General features: G+C 38.2%; 1 protein-coding gene across 8 annotated transcripts in view; it reads right to left on the reverse strand.

Annotated features, from left to right (window-relative positions):
* ERC1 (ELKS/RAB6-interacting/CAST family member 1) overlaps window positions 1-17,360 on the reverse strand; it is a 282,351-nt gene that overhangs the window by 200,137 nt on the left and 64,854 nt on the right. For 4 of the 8 annotated variants that reach the window (XM_069003679.1, XM_069003676.1, XM_069003675.1 and 1 more), the window contains exons 4-6: window positions 8,935-9,009; window positions 6,776-6,931; window positions 2,235-2,402 (exon numbers count right to left, since the gene is read on the reverse strand). In XM_069003679.1, coding sequence (XP_068859780.1) covers window positions 2,235-2,402; window positions 6,776-6,931; window positions 8,935-9,009 — 399 coding nt within the window. Of the gene's footprint in view, window positions 1-2,234; window positions 2,403-4,947; window positions 5,041-6,775; window positions 6,932-8,934; window positions 9,010-17,360 lie in introns of all 8 variants that reach the window. The other 4 variants (XM_069003674.1, XM_069003672.1, XM_069003673.1 and 1 more) reach the window with 2 other exon arrangements.

The following is a 17,360-nucleotide window of genomic DNA, read 5'->3' on the forward strand; positions in this document are numbered from 1 at the left end:
AGCCCTCAAGATAAACACCCCACAAACAGCTCACTGTTGTTTGTAGTTCTAGAGTGGCAGGTGGCAAATCCATTTTTGAGATATTGTATCAACACTGTTCCCCACCTATGGGCAGGTTTCTTTAACAGAAGACTAAATAAGAGGTAGAGGCTCGTGAAGGTATTCTCTTTTCAAATGTTTATTTAAAAATGAGTCTAAAATACTGATCCCCTCTGAAGATGTCTGACAATTTTTGTCAGAAACTGCACCCCTCTTCCTCCTCACAGCTCTCTCCAGGGCCTTGGGAGAAGCTAGCTGTGTTTTCACACTGACCAGTGCTGTCAAGAAGTGAGGCCAAGCAGGATCTCACATTCCTACCCCACTCCCAAAGAAAATCCTTCTATGGAAAGATATCCTTTCCTTTAAAAAATCCAAATCATCACAGGATGCAGTGACAAACATCTCAACGCTGTATGTTCTCAGCATGTTTCAATCCTATACTTAAGAGGATCACCTGTGAACACAGAGAAAAGGTAACTGGGTGATGATTTAATTGTTGAGCTTTCTGACAAGAACTCCAACCAGGGTGAAAAAGATGAGACTATCTTTCAAAAGTATAAATATCTTCTTGGAAGGAGGAATCCAGTTTGGTTTTGTAGTGCTACATGAGAAACTCATTTGGAAGCAGCCAGTGAAGAACAAATATTCTCAATGATTATTTAGTAATATTACAAGTTAGAGAGTAGAAAAATTTTCCGTATTAAAGAAGTACTTTGGCCTTCAGCTAAAATAAAATCAAGATGTTCTGAATAACTGTCAAGAGTATCTATCAATGGTATATAACCAAGCCTTTTTGGTTTTAAATATTCTGTTTCAATTCTGGCCATTTTAAGTGAATAAATATGTTTATCTATCGTAACAGCTGAAACTATGACCCTCTACTAAAGTCTTTTAGTTTGTTAATAAAGTAAATTTGTTCAAGAACTTCACCTCTCCTGGGTAGAAAAGCACTATTTATTACTTAAAAATGAGAATAGAAATGTGTTTCTAGCTTTGTAGGTTTGCCACAGTACTGCACATATAACATATCTATATTCTTTTCTATCACTGCAATGGATCAAAGCCTGCATTTTACCTTTGAAAATGTTTATTTACCTAACACCTACTTTCACTGATAGTTTGAAATTTAATTTTTTTTTAACAGACATGCACTAATCTAGGATACTTTCCTGAACTAGCAAAAAGGAATGAACAAATTTAACAAGAAGTTTATAATTGTAAACTGGTATAAGCTTTCACAGTTTATGCCCACTGATGAAATTTCAACTTCTCCATAAATCTGAGAATATTCAGAAAAGCCATCCTGGAACATCAAAAGATATTTCAATGGAAGTTCATTACTGCATGTTGACAAGACCATGAGCACCCACAGATTTACCAATTTTGGCTAAAGGCTAATTTGGCTAAATTAGGGTAGAAAGTTCAGATCGGTTCTCTTATGCTCCTGTAATATGGAAGCTTCTACCAGTGTCACCCACAAATTTCCTGCATGCCTTTTTCACAGCTCCTTTGGCTTCTTTGACTCTTCCAGCTGTAACAACACAAAGTTTTTGATGCATCACTGCCATCTTTTGGACTTCCACTAACACTACAATTTTCCAAGGCCGTGAATGAAATCCTGTCTGCACACAACATTTCATGCTTGCTCTTCAAGAATGTCCAGAAGCAACACGTTTATGCTACATTTATAATCTGTTTGATGTTCAGATATACACCTGGATCTTACATAATATGGGAATTTATTAAGCATTTGTTTATTAAGCATTGAAACACAGTTTAGAAAATATTTTTCCTTTACCTTGGAATATGCATCACAAAACACAAAAGCCCATATTTCAGGTGCAAGCACAGGCTTACAAGCAAGAGCTCCTGGCCATGCTGACAGCAGCAGTGAAGCCTCTGCAGGGTGTATGCTATTGGAATGATCTTCCTTGTTCTTCTCTCCTCTACCTACAAGGTCCCTGCAAATAAACCCCCCCAGCTCCGACATTGCAACTCCTAATTCAGCCAAGCACACGTTTGTCTTTAGATCAATCCCCTGGCCTAGAGAGCCAACCATATAATCAAAGACACAAAGAGCCTGGAACAAGCAGTACTGGATGGCTGTGGGACTGTACAACCTAGGAACAGAAGAAATAATGGCTTTTCTCTGTTTCTCGGTGCACAGGCAACAAGCACAGAATTGCCCACTTCACCTCTGTCTGCAGGATGGCAGCTCTTTGCTCTTTAGCTGTAAGGGACTCTTTGAGGACTTCAATGTGCTGCTTGCTGTCAGAGAACTGATTTGTGAGGGTCTCCAGCTTGGTCTGCAGGGCCAGCAGCTCGGTGTCTTTGCGCGACAGCTCCTGTTTCACCTGACCAATCTGAAACACAGAGAAAGGACGGGCAAAGGGAGAAATAATTTATAACTTCCCTACAAAAATCACTATAAACACACATAACTATCGACAAACACCATGGTACTGTTAAATTATCCCACAGAACGATGAAGCCTTAAGTTACCTTGAGTGAAAGGCTGGCAAAAATTTGTGTCATGAGCAAAGGATAGAAGGAAAAAGAGAGGGGAGCAATGTCATCAATTTTTCAAGGGAGGTTCTTTTTAATAGTGGCAGTTTTTTGTACTTCATCTTCCAAAGGACTAACCAAACCCAGGTACATTTCAGGGATGACGTTTTAACGAAGATGAAGCAGAACCCTAATGACAAAGTACCCCTAGCCTGTAATGTCAGAGCAGATGAGATACCTACAGGTCTCTCAGCAGCACAGTGTTTGTTTTGAAATGTCCAATCAGCAAGCTGCCCTCCAGCTCTTCACCTAGCAATCCAGCCTCATGCTTACACAGGATGTAAAGACCCCTTTACTTTTCCCACTATTTACAAAACCAGCATTTTATTCTATGAAACACCTTCTAGTTTATGGAAGCTTCTAAAAGCAGATGCATATATTCCTCAAAACAACAGGAAAATTGTTTGTGGAATTCTATTTGTAGAGAGAAATTTCCTAAATTTAATTTAGTGAATTAAATCAGTATAGAAGTACAAATTTATTTTAACAAATGTAGGTTGGATTATTATTTCAAAAGACAAACAGTAAAAAAGGTTAAAATAAAGCATCAAAATGAGCTGAAATCTCAATCTAAGTGCAATCATCACCCAGGAAGACTTCTATTAAGTCTGAATATTAAAAAAAAAAAATTTAATTAAAGAGGACTGGGAAGTCTAAATGTAGACTTACATCCAAGTTTACAATGAACTTTCTGGTTTTCTTCCTATAAATCTCACAGAATAGCAATGTTTTACTGCTACATATTATATAGAAGAGGGGGACATGTCTCTACACACTGAGCAGCTTTCCCTTTTTTAATTTGAACAGTTTTGTTTGGGTTATTCAAATTTTTTTTTTAAATCCCTTATCCCCAGAAGTACATTGTCCAGTGCTTCAAAATAGAAATTAAAGGACAACACAAACTAAAAAAATTGTCCATGTCACCCTTTGTATTTGAAAACATGACATGAACAAAATAATAGTATAATTTATAATCATTTTTAAAGTTTTTAATTAGAATAAATACACATATTAGTAGAAACAATTGAGAAAAAAGGCTGGGGTGAATGCCATTTTATCTTGAAAACACTGATTCAATAATGGGCAATTAAAGGAAGAAAACTCTTTACCAAGGAGTATTAAAATGGCATCAAAATATGTAATGAAGGACTCCTGTGTTCCAGTGTGAAACAGTGTACGTGAGGAAATGAGGAAGAAGGAGGACAAGCATCTCAAAAAACCTCTCAAACTCATTAAACAGCACAATGAGAAGGTATGTAAGAATTTATAGAACTATTCAATAGTTTATTGTTCGCTTCAATTCAAACCTGCTAGGTTGTTTCTTTCACATTTTTACTAAAAGCAAATGTGCACAGAGGATGATTCTGCCACCTATTTCAGCTCAACACAAAGGTATTGATGTCAGCAGCACTATTCCTGCTGTCAGCCCCCAGTTGCACAATAGTGCCAGGCACAGAACAACTGCTGGGAAGAGCTGAATTATTTACAGCTGGTTATCTTTTCTAGAGTACCTAACCAAAAAAGCCTCCTTAAAATTCTCAGATGACACAAACTTTTTCGGTTAGTAGGTAGCCTGAATGGCAGTAAAACTTTCTCAAACAGACAGATTCTGTTTGGGCTCCTTGCAGAAGAGCTGCTTACCACATTTCATTACATTAGGGGTCCCAAGTAGCCCCCTAAGTTCTCGTCTCTAGAAACCCCCATTTCAGAGCTGCAAGCCCACGCTGCCAACGTGCTAAAGCTCTTTGGTAAGAACACAGCACACACCATCCCAGCTTGCAGGAGAAGCTAAGACAGCATCAAGTGCTCACATCCCTCCTCTTCTTGGTGAGAAACTGTGCTCACTCTTTTGAGTGAAACTCTAACTTCACAGCAAAGGAATAACCTAAATTCATGCTGCTAAGATGGAATAATCAGTTTTAAAAGTGTTCAGCATCCAGCTTTCGGTATATTTTGTGAAACAATGTTAAGAGGGTTCAACATAAGTTTTCAAATTAGGTTTTTTAACTAGGAAAAGCAAATCTCTTTGAAAGTCTGTCCCCAAAATGGGTGCTGAATACTTTTGAAAATTTGCTTCAGTAGAGAAGAGTAGGTTATTGCTCAAACAGCTCATACCATTAAAAAAACAGCAACAAAACAAATACAGATGTTCAGCTGGAGAGTGGTGTTATTTATGGACACCAAAACCATGTGAACAAAAAGGCAGCTACAAGGCTGAGCAGGCTGTTAGTTCTACTTGTTATATCCAGTCATGAAGAAGGTAAGAGAAGAAAAGCTACCCCAGAAGGCAGAGAGCTAGCAAGCCCCAGTGAATGGCCACTGCACACAAAAGAGAGATCTTACTGCAGAGACCTCGGTCTGGAGACCAGCCACTCTTTTTTTCAGGTCCTCCCCTTGAGCCTCTTTGGCACTTAGCTCTTCCTTCAGTTGCTCTACCTGTCACGACATTGTTATGCTTTTAAATATTTATTATTTGCCAGCTTCTAGTCAGCCTGTTTCAGTCCAAGCAACTAAAAGTGACAAAGAACTGAAAAATCAACACTGGTCACTCATTTTCTCTTCCATTCTTCCTTAAGTCTTCTCAAAAGTTTAATGTCTGTGTCATTTCATATAGGCTGCCAGACAAGAATTTGATTAGGAAACAAAAGATATATAGTTATGGTTTACATATGTCAAGTATGTGGCCCTTATCCCAACGGTTTTGAAACTGGAATGCATAAGGAAATTACAACAGGAAAAAGGACATACTTCAGCTTAAGAGAAATAATGTTAATTGTCAAGCTACAGCCACAAATTACTTATACAATACAACGCTGAAAAAATAAATGCTGTTCAATTACAGAACAAGGTAGGACAGCAAGGTGTCAAGATTGGACATGGCCATGAGTCATGGGCAAATAGATACCAAAAAGGAGCAGATTTTCTGCAGGAAAATAAGTGAGCAGACACAGGAGACAGAAGAGGTCCAGCAATCAAGTAGCTGAGCAGATCTGCAGATCCACACAGGGAGAGGACAAGGGCTAATTGAAGAGTTGCTAACAATGAAAGAAGGAAAGCAAGAAGAGAAGACAGAAGGAAGTGGTGCTCTAATCTTCTCCCCATTCCTAATTTGAATTGGGTACCTTCAGTTCCTAGAAGCAACCCAGTGGGATAAAGGACAAAAGTAAGAACAGACGTAGTTATGTCGAGGTGTTTCAGTGAACTGGTGTGAAGCAAGTGGAAGAATCCCATAACTTAGTACATGTCTCTACTTCAGGGCAAGTAGATTCTCCAAGACACTTCATCCAGCATTCTTTTTTGACCAATAATTTCAAGTAGGACAAAGCAGTAGGTTACAATCGTTCAGGACCTAGTAGAGTAATTTCCATGCTCCTTTCCAGGGTTTGTATACTGCTTGCAGGGGGTACACATAAGTTAATTAAGAAAGGCAGGACTGCTCACAATATCCTCACATTTACTGTACAAGAGGGCCTGAATCTTCACTAAAGAATCTTAGGACCCACTAAAAGACTGAGTAACAAAGAGTGAATTGACTTTTGCCTATAGACAATTCAATAGTCAGTGTCCATCTTTACATGTGAGGATCAACATCTCTCACTGCTGTACTTGTCCTGTATTCCAAACAACATCAATTAATGCCAGCACCACCACTGCTGTAGACTCTACTCTCATGCTGGCTCCACTACTGGAAGGAGAGTGTAATGGAAAACCATTCTAGTGACAGTTCATGCTCTTTTCAGCCCTTATATAATAAAAAGGCCGAACAGTTATACAGTACCAGCTGCAAAAAAAAATATCCTTTTTTTCAACAAACTACATTTGGAAAGAATTTAGACCAAACAAAACCTGTACCAATAATGGATTAGCAGTGGTCGAAAAATAAACACAAAAATCTTTCTGAAAGAAAAGAAAATCAGGTGTGACAATAAAAGGAGAACTTGGGCCATTGACCTTACTGAAACACCATTATAATATTTTCAAATTGGAATTTAAAATTTCCTTGAAAATTTTTAAGTTATTTTAGTGGCTTCACAGCAGGTATTAAATAAAATTCTGTTTCCCATCATTGGACTGGGAAGCCAGACCACACCTCCAAACTAAAGCACGAACACCTCTCTCCTCTGTTCACCAAGCTGGCTTTAGAGCACGACTGCCAGCTGTTTGCCAATACCTTATTCTTCATGAATTTGGAATGGCTACGGTACACCTCCATCTGCTTCATTTCCTCCTCACGCTCCTCTGTGCTCAGGGCTCCGTTCGACTTCAGCATCTGAATCTCCTCTTCCAAATCCCGGAGGCCACGCTCCATGGAAGAAATTTTTGAATCCTGAGAATGATTGGAGGGGACAGGTAAAGACACACAGTTAGAAGATTTGTTAACAAACCACTGGAGTAAAACCAAAGGAGACACATGTCCAATAAATTACCTGCCCCTGAAATTTACTTAGGAAGTTCTTAGAGAAATCAGTGTTCAACTCTTTACATGTGAGTGCTCAGATACTCATTTTTCAATTTACTTTTTTTTTAACCTTTCAAGGAAAGCAAGAGTTTAGTACTGAAAGAAAACCAGGGCAGGAACATTGTGTAGGATGAATAAATAAAGGAACATGAAGAAAAGTTACCTTTTCAAAGCCAGCTCAAACCAGAGAAATTTAATTCTAATTGAATGGGCAGCAAAATGGCAAGACTAGCAAAAAATTGGTTTGGTGCCACTAGTTAATTTAAGTGGGGTCACAAATGGAGAACAGCAAATACCATAAGCAAGGAAAATGTGCAACTAGCTAGTTTTGATTGGATAAAGCAGTTAAGAGTCTCTCAAGTATTCTGGCTCATATGTACAACGTATAAAACATTTCAATGGGTTAAAAATAACCATCTGGAAAAATAAAAAAGCCAATCAATCATTATCCTCCTAGTTTTAAAGGGTGATCAGAGGTATTCAGTGTACCTGGTTTATTATTTCTTTACAGGCCTTTTGTGTTAGGAACAGCAAGAACAGATTCATCCAGCACACAGAGCTTCATGCATACCCACGATCATGGATATGTATTTAGGAACTATACTCTCTTAAAGCAGTCTATTTTTTCTTATCTCATTTCCCCAAAATATTTAGTCTTTCCTGAAAGACAGATCTGATTTGAAACTACACTGCAGACTTCCATTAACAAAACCTTTCTAACTTTTTCTCTGTCTGATAAGCAAAGCACAGCTGAACAAAAAGCTGATTTTTACATATACAGGTTTTCATTCATGAGATGAGATTTTTTAAAAGCATCACTATGAAGATCTAATTGGATCTCCTGCTTAATGTTTGATGCTTAAGTTAAAAATTGATAAAGTAGATTTTTGCAACACAAAATTAGAGGTAGTAAGGTGAAGTGATATCCTGAAATTGACACCAGTATTTAGTTTCAGTGCCCACATAATTTCCCAGAAATACCCATGGGTTTCTCTTTTGATAGTAAAGACACTTAATGTTACCAGATGGTCAATTAGTTTTCATTACTATGGACCACAAAGATGACTAATACAAGAGTGACAGCAAATGAAAGGCTGCAGAGTAGAAAGATGGGATATAAATATGAAAAACACTGATACAGAATGGAAAAATTTGCAGTGGAAAAAAGGAAGGAAAATAAAAGAAAAAGAAGGGAAACAAAGTGGAAAAGAACAGCTTGCAAAGACAGTTTCTGATTTTTCAACTCCATTTGTCCAAACCCTGTGTGATGTACTTTATGAGCAATACAATATGAAATATGATTGCATAAAGCTGTGCAAACCACACACTTGATTGTGGCTCCTGAGCTCTTGGCCAGTTGCCATCAGTCCATTAAATACTTAAGCTAATGGTTTAAGAATTCAATCACAAATTCATCTAGAAAAGTTAGGTTTATGATGGCATACAGACATATTTCTAGCTATATGATCCATTCTTTAAGTGGGTGTCGAGTTTGCTAACTTTGTTGATACAGAATGGAAAGCAGTATTTCAAATGTTGATAACATAAAAAGAAAAGAACCCACATCATAAAAACCCACAAATCTTTCATATTAATCTACCATTTCCATTCTTGTAATATAATGAACTCTTGGATGACTGCAAGAAATCTGTATCTGCTGCTGCAGGCAGACAGAAGACAAGTTTCTACTGTGCTGTCTTTTCAGTAATCAATAATAACAAATGAAATAATAACGGAGAATAAAACAGTATAAAAACATACACTTATTTTAAATTACAAGACTGGCAGGAGCATATGGTATTTGGTAGATTCATCTTTCATGTGAAAACCCATTTTCCAAATTCTACTGCTGCCCAAACACAATCATTTACCTTCATCTCAATAACAGTTTGCAGAGCCTTTGTCTTGGCCGTGTCGGGAGCATTCTCAAATCGACGATGGATTTCCTGTACCAGCAGAAATGAAAGCAAGAGTTACACTAATGGCAGTGTCCCAATACAAACATAATTACTAGAAGCTTCTCTTCCTAATACAGAGCATAACTCAGTGCTGCTTTCTGATGTTGTCATACATTTTATCACTTCTCATATCACAGAAAGGACTGCCAAAAGCTCATTCAACAGAAATCCAGCGCAGTTAAAAAGGCACAGCAGAAACTGCACCTTTGACTACCCACTTACTCAAAATAAACTTGAAATGACAGCTGGGTCTACTAAAAAGCTCTGTCATCTGTCTGCTAAACTAATCTGAACTCTTGATAGTTTCTCATAGAAGACATAAACATGATGCATTTGACTAGAGGCTTACTGAAAACAGCAACACTGTGGTTTCTATTTCAACAAGTTTTAAGGTGCAGCTGTTGTTAACTCTCTTTTTCCAATGTTTTTTACCCCAGAGTGGCAACACTGAACTACACAGGATGAAAATCTTTCTTCATTTGGCCTTGAGTACAGCTGAAAATACACAAGTGTACAGCACACTGCTCTGGAAGCTCAGAGGATGCAGATAGGAGGACACAAAGTCCATGTGATATTTCTGTTGATGTAAATTCACAGAAATAGAATGCTTCAAACTGCTTGCTAAGGCATAAAATGATCGAAAGCTCAAACAACTTGTTCTATCATATAAAGTAGGGGTTTCAAGCCAACATAAGTAAAAAGAGGAGAAACAAAATAGAAACTACTACACTCTTTCACTCCTTGTCTTCAAATGGCATTGTCCTTACAGCACACTCTATTGCTAACTGTAGGAATGTGAATTCTGTTAGAGTGTTAATCTTATATGCCAGGAAAATACTTTGGTGCCCACAGAGCACCAGCTGTGATGCCAGTTAACCTAAAAATGAATTGTGTTATGTGCCCACACATACAGTTTATCCATCCACTCCCCTCAAACAACTAAAAGACAAATCCCAAAAGCCATCCACAAATTTGTATTTTCAATAGACAAGGTGAAGAGTCAAAATTTTGTATGGCAGCCATCCATGCCACTTGCTCCCCACGATTAATTATTTGAATGAAAAAGGTAGAGTTGCACATACTACTTTTAAGATTGTTAAGTGGTCCTACATAGCTTTGAAGTGAGCAAGATGGAAATGTGTTGTGACGTGACAAAGGCCACAAGAAGAATTTTGCATAAGTCTGGCCTAAGACCATTTGCATAAGTTGATGCCTGTGAATGGTAATAATAAGAAAATCCAATAGAACTTGTTCTGGTTTAAAAGAGGATATTTGTGTATTTTCTGAGAAGCCATTTTTACAAGTGTGTTCACAGTGTATGGTGGCATTCTCTGAAATTAAAAAAAAATCCTCCTGAAGAAATAAACACAAAAACCCCTCTAAATATATTTGTTTCTCCTCAAGTCAACAGATAACTTGAGAGCCTCTGCACAAATACTACTGGCACCATATAGACCAGAATGAAGCAATGCCATTATTATTCTACTTACCTGTACCTACATTCCCAAAATGCATTTACTCAAAGAAATTAAAACAAACTCTTGTGAGCTTTTAGAAACTGAGAAAACAAAGGATAAGAAGGTCAAAAATTACTATGCCATAAATCTACTTTGGACAGTGTATTATTTTTATTTTAGCAGTTAGGTAATTTCCACTTGTGGAGAGACACGGTTTCTGACCTGAGAATATAAAATCAGCTACTGCTGTGGAAATGGGATAGATGGAATACGTAGCAGGAGAACTGCAGGTGTGTAAAGGGATGCTGACACAACAGTGTCTGCTTCCACCATGGCTCAGTGTTTTCCCAAAGAGAAAATTCTTCCAAGCTTCTTCTTGAGAAATGCCTGTATCTCCTCTGTCTGAAGTGATGCTCTGCACTTCAGCAAAGGAAATGTCCTACTTCTATCATCTTAAGTAATTCCACTGTGATTTGGATGACATAACCTGCTGAAAAATAACACCTCCCAACTCTTGACTGCATAGTAAGGGCTTAATTTTGGCAACATGCCTGTGATTCTGAAGAGTCTGAAGAAAAAAAAGCTACAGGCAGACCGAGGCTCTCTGGAACACAGATTGAAGAGCGGCTGCCGAAGGAAAGCAGGGCACAGAGACCCTTCTTAATTAGGAAATACAGGCTGCATCCATGTCTTTCAGTGGCAGAATGGAAAAATACTAATAGATCATATCTCTGATGTATTCAGATTCTGTTGTGGACACACACCCCACAGATGAATGAAAGTTAGGATTTTACCCTGTAAAACAGGATTTTGCACAACAGTTAAAAACATAGGGCCACACACAAATACCAGGATCAGAAAAATATAAACCCAATCCTTCATTCCTTGCAGGTTATCCATTCTGATAAAGTAATACAGGATTTTTCCTTTGCTTTACTTTCCCACATTAAGAACTTCCTTATGTAACTGATATTGTTTCCTAATAGGTTAATAAAATTTAGTATCTTTGCACCTTTGAGTGCAACTTCAATTATTATAACAAGGGGTGGCTCTTTTAAATCTCCTTTATGTTTTTATTGCTTTTCTATGTTCAATGACTCCTTCATTTAAAAATGATAGCAAAAAGGAAAAACAGAAATTATGGTGCAAACTGATTCCAACTTTAAAGTACATTCACAGGGAATAAAATTCCAAAATAGGTTGTTCTGTTCAAAAAAACCATTAAGATTCAATAACTAGAAATTGAAGGCTAGAATTAGTCAGAAGTTCTAAACAGGGTGGGCACCTTCTCCACAGCTGGGGTTCATATTTCATTTTAATTTTTAATTAAGAATATCTGTCTTCCTTTTTAAGAAAATCTACCACAGGAACAGATATGAACTGAAGGTGTGGATCATTATTACATCTGCCAAGTAGCTCTGCAAGGCAGCACAGTACCCCTAGGAGAAACAACAATTTCCTGGTCAGCATAATTACATAGAACAGCTGATCAAACACACTGAGAACACTGAATATGTAAAGAATAGCTGTGATAAAGTGGTTTTACCTCACCATAAATAGTTACAAAGTCCATGAGGTTTTTTTGAAAATAATTCAAAATTAGAGAATATAGTTTATAATTGAAGGAGTCCCCAATCCTGAACAGTATTATCACTGTCAATTATACACATGTGCATAATAATGAAGGTTGAATTTAGTCCAGATCTTTTCTTCCTTCATAACCTGGCCATATCCTTCACTGTTATTCCCCCACTTCCTCTTGTGTCTGATTTTGCATGGGATTTAGAACAAATGTGAAGGTGCACTTTCAAGCAATGATGCTTTTGTAGTGGGGTAGGCTAAATGCTTCAAAATTCAGCAACTCACCTCCCAGTAGCCACAAGACAAGCAGTTTCCAAAGCAATAAAGGACATGCCTTCCATCTCCTGCCAAGCTTGGATAATCAGGCAGCACATTCCACACAGAGAGTAACAAAAACATGCTATTTCATACATTAATTTGTTTTATAAAAAAAATCGGCAAAAAACATTATGTGTAATTAAAAGCACAGTCATAATTCTGGCTTTTATAAATCTTAACTGCACTAGCCATATCTTTGTGTAATCAATTATGATCTCATGTGCTGGATCTTTGTATCATTCAGTGGGCTGGACAGTTTTGACTAAAAAGCATTTGGTTTTATTCTCCAACCTCATCCTCCAAGCCTTACTAAATGAATGTTATATCTGTTGTACCCTAACTTTAGTTTTTCAGATGGCTTTCATGCCTACCTAGATGTTAGCAATCTAGTTACAATTAATTACAATGAAATGCAAATGTTACAACCAGGAGCATCCATCGGCTCAGTATTAATGATCATTGTTAATTTAAAAAATTATTTAGTAGCTATGTAAGATAAAATAGATCTTTAGTTGTGTAGAAGGACAAATCATACCTGACTAACCTGATTTTCTTCTACAGTGAAGTACCTGGCTGTGTGGCTAAGTGGGGAGCAATGGGTGTTCCATGTCTAAAGGCCTCCAAGCATCCCTGGAAGCAAATCTGTGAGACACAGCCTGGGTAAGTGGTTAACAAAGCAGGTGGGAAACCAGCTGGGCTGTCAGGCTCCGGGCCGGTGCTGATGAGCAGTGTGAGGGCAGTGGGCAGTGCCTTCAGCAGTGATCTGAACGATGGGATGGACAGCCCTCCCAGCAGCTTTACAGAGTACATAGAACTGGGGATCACATGCATTAGATCAAGCTATGTGCCCTTGATGTGGAAAAACCCCCAGACCAGCCCATCCTGAGCTGTACTAGCAAGAGTACCCAACCAGCAGGTGGGAAGCAGGTGTTTCCCTGTGTGCAGCTCTTGTGAGACCACTGCTGGAGCTCTGTGCCCACTTCTGGGCTCCCCAGAACAAGGAAGGCACTGAAAACCTGAGGAGATTCTGACAGACAGGCACCAGGATGGCTGGGGCTGGAACACAGCATGCAGGGGAGAGAGCGAGAGAAAAGTGTTTGTTCAGCTGAAAAGAACGGGCTTGGGGGGAAGCCTGATGCCCTCTGGAACTAAATGGAAGCTGGAGAGATGATGGAAACCAAAGTCTTGTCAGAAGTGGAAGGATGATAGGCAATAGGCAGAACTTGCAGCACTGAAAATTTAGACCTGTTAATATGAAAAGGATTTTACCAGGAGAGCAACCAAATGCTGGACCAGGTGCCCAGAGAGGCTGTGGAATCCCCGCCGCTTGAAATTGCTGGTTTGAGCAGAAGGTTGCATGAAATAACCTGTGGGAGAGCCCTTTAATCTGCATGACTCATTTATATAAATATCTTTACTACCTGGTGCCAGAAGGTGACTGGATACTATCACAATTGTTTAGTGTCAGGATTTTGTATGAATTTTTTTCAGAAAGTGCTCGATGCCAGTAATTTTAACTTCTATTTCAGCAAGACGTAAAAATGAACTGAAGAAAAGAACATATAAGAGTCCTGTAGAATTTATTTCATTGCTATTAGAGTTTTGCTGCTAAAGTGATATAGTTACACAAGTCTGGAAGCAGCAATCATGGTAGTTCCTTTGGAAATTATTTCTGCATTTTTTCCATTTGTCATTTCCTGCATTTGCAAACCCAGTCAACATAATTCCCTGAAAATACAAAGTGACTGTACCCACAAAGGGCATAACTTTGAAAGATGTGCTGGCAATTGCACACACATTGATAATGGAGGCTGCCAGTTGCTTTGAAGCTCAGTTACCCCTGGCTAAAGAAACTCATCTCTGGTTTGCAATTGTATTAATCCATTGAGACGATTATTTCTAAATCCAATTAAAACCTCAGATATCAGGACACTTAAGTTTGTTAGCAAAGGCATCACCTAAAGTGAAAATTAAAGCACAGCTTCCAGCTCATCTCAGTATTTCAATCAGCAGGAAACAAAAGCAAAATCCCTCAAAACTTTGGCACTAGAGTAAAAGCAAGGTAAAATGAGAAACTAATTCAAACCATCCAATTAGCTGCAAGTAGCAAGTCATTGTGTTGAAATCTGACTACAGAAGTGTGAATTCAAAAGCTGAAGAAAAGTCAATTAAAAATTAAAATCTTAATCATGTAGAACTTCATTTACATATGTGCTATTATTAATTTTTTCTCTCTTTCCTCTTACTTAAGGCACAAAAGCACTCATTTTGTACTCAAATTAGCTTCCAACTTATTCGTGGTATTTTTAGTTTTTTCCCTTCCACTACAAAGCTTCACGTTTGTGGAAACAAAATTCCCTAAATCTCACTTCTACTGAAGAAAAATGCAGGATGATGTTACCATCTCCAAGGAAAGCATCCCTAAGATGTAATTTGTAAACAAAGCAAATCGTGTAATAGGCATTGACAAAGAAAATCTTCTAATATAACAAAACATCAAAAAACATCGAAGTTTAAGCATTTTAAACCTCTAATCCCCAGACAGATTTATGCATTGTTTCACATAGTTTTAAAAATCTCACCTGAAGGGCATGGAAGAGCTAAAATGAAACAGTAAGAAATTCTGCTCTATGTAGAAGACCAGCTCATTCATATAGAAAAAAAATGTTTTGAAATAAGTTCAAGAATTAAATAACTCACCCCCCATGCTAGAAAAAGCATATCAAGAAGCCTACTGAAATTTTATTAATTATTTCACTTTGATAAAACCATGAGTATAATACAGAAAAAGCATCCTGACAGATGACTGGAGTTCTGCTTTTTTCCATTTACTTAATTTAACTAATGTAACTGATTATTTAACTAATGTATAAAAACCAGAAATTTGCTATGCAAGAATAAGGTGTTTCTGATTTTTTTGTCATCTGGAAAAGCAGAAAACAAATGCATTATTTTCCAACCTAACTTTTCAACTTTTGAAGAATTATCAAGCTACCAACCTCTGAGGAAAGGTGAAAATAATTTCATATATATTTGAACATTTTTAACTGTCATTCTTTTCTAAGGTGACATATAGAATATCCCAAACTAAAATGATATTTTAAAAAATTTAAGCGTATAAAAAAATAGATTATGCACGCTTTCAAGTTGCAATAGTCCATTTTCTCAAATTTTGACCTACAAAAACTCTGTATGTTTTAAAACTACTTGCAGACCAAACAAGCAGTTGTAACAAAGATGTAACTATTTAAATTATCTTGGTTTAAATCACTTCTCCCTGCCATCCGCTTCTAAAAGGTCAAAAGGATGAAGCAGCAATAAAAAAAAGCAGAAACTTAATTTTTTTAAGTCAACAGAAAGATACCCCCCAGTATGACAGTAGTAAGAGCTCCAGTTACTGGATCTGTCTACTCCTGCAAAACAAAACCCCTCTCTGGAAGTATCTTGTTTATGTTGCAAAATCTTGGCACAGGACAGAAGTGTTCTTTGAGTTAACTCTAATTGCTCCAATTAAAATTTCTAAATCCTCCTCTGAGCGTGGAGCAGAAAAGGGTAAGGATTTTAACACACCCATGGAAAAATAATTTGTTTGCAAAACTTGTCACAGTTCATTAAAGTCTGGTCAGACAAGGGAGACAACCTCTCAGCAGCGGGCACAGCTCAGCAGGGCTCTGATGGTCCCTTCAGACAGCCCATCCGTCCCTTCTCCCTGAGCTCCTTGCTGCTGCTCTTTGGCCACCACAGGATCAAGTTTTGATCATCTGAGGCTAATAATAATCTAAATAATCGACATACACCCCTGTCAGAGCCCAGTGTGCCTGCTCGCTCCCCGCGGGGAGGCAGAACGCTGCGTGCTCACAGAAATTCAGCGCCAAGTCCGAGCACACAGTGGGCACTGTCCGACTGCAAACAGCTCCAGCCAGGGCTCGGTCCTTGCAACAGGGCCATCCCAGATAACTGTGATGCACTTCACAAACAGCACTTTGTGGGCTTGCCATTTCAACAAACACTGAAAAAGGAAAGAAATAATAGCTTTTTCTGCCACAGCCTCTTTCCTTAAGCTCATTGTAAAGGAGTGCCCTCATGAACCACCCATTTCAGTGCCTGTTTTACATACAAAACCTCCCTTTATTTGTTAAGCACTCCATCCCTAACTCCTTCATTCAGTTTTGTACTCAGCTGGAATAAAAATCCATCTTGTTTGAATGGGCCCAATTATTAAAAAAAAAAAAAAAAAAATAAAGTCAAAACCATAATTTACTACCAAACAGGTTTTGGACACAAAGTATAAAGCTCCTGTTGGTTCTTCCCTCATTCCACACCACTGTAACATGCAAGCCTTGACTCTAGAACTGCCTTCTGAAGGCACAAGCCTTCAGGATAAACAGCCTTCTTTCTGTTTCCAAGTAAATGGTTGTGGTCAGCCATCTATACTTACAGTCCCTGTTGGGCTGTCCTTACAAATCTCAGTCTGCCCATAGTACTCCAAGTGTTTAGAACACCAGGTATGGATGCAGTCACATCATATTCTGCTGCACTGATAGCTGGGCTATTATCTGCATAGCTGAGAAAACTCTGTTTCTAATCAGTGCATCTAGGACTTTGGGGAGTGGGGAGCAGGGAGGCTGTCAAAGAGAACGCAGCCAGCTTTGTTATCTTTAGAGCTACGGGCTGGTAACCCTGCAACAGGCAAGTCTGGAACAAAGAACTAATGCAGTCAGTGCAACCTGGGAGCTATTCTGGAAGCTGTAGTCCAGCTGCTAGACTTCATCAAGTATTTCTTGCTGGTATGACAATAATTTTGGTTTTGAAAGTAAAGTCTAGAATACCAAATTGTCACTAAGACTGAAGAAGGGGTATTCAAAATAGCAGCCATCTTTTTTATGAGCTATGAAGCTTAGGCTTGTTTTCCAGGGTAGAGGAATGTGATGCAGCCACACTGTCATCTGCTGAAGCCAGGGCATTCTGATTTTCAATGAGATA

The sequence above is a fragment of the Aphelocoma coerulescens genome, chromosome 1A (assembly GCF_041296385.1).
Source record: "Aphelocoma coerulescens isolate FSJ_1873_10779 chromosome 1A, UR_Acoe_1.0, whole genome shotgun sequence".
NCBI lineage: Eukaryota > Metazoa > Chordata > Aves > Passeriformes > Corvidae > Aphelocoma > Aphelocoma coerulescens.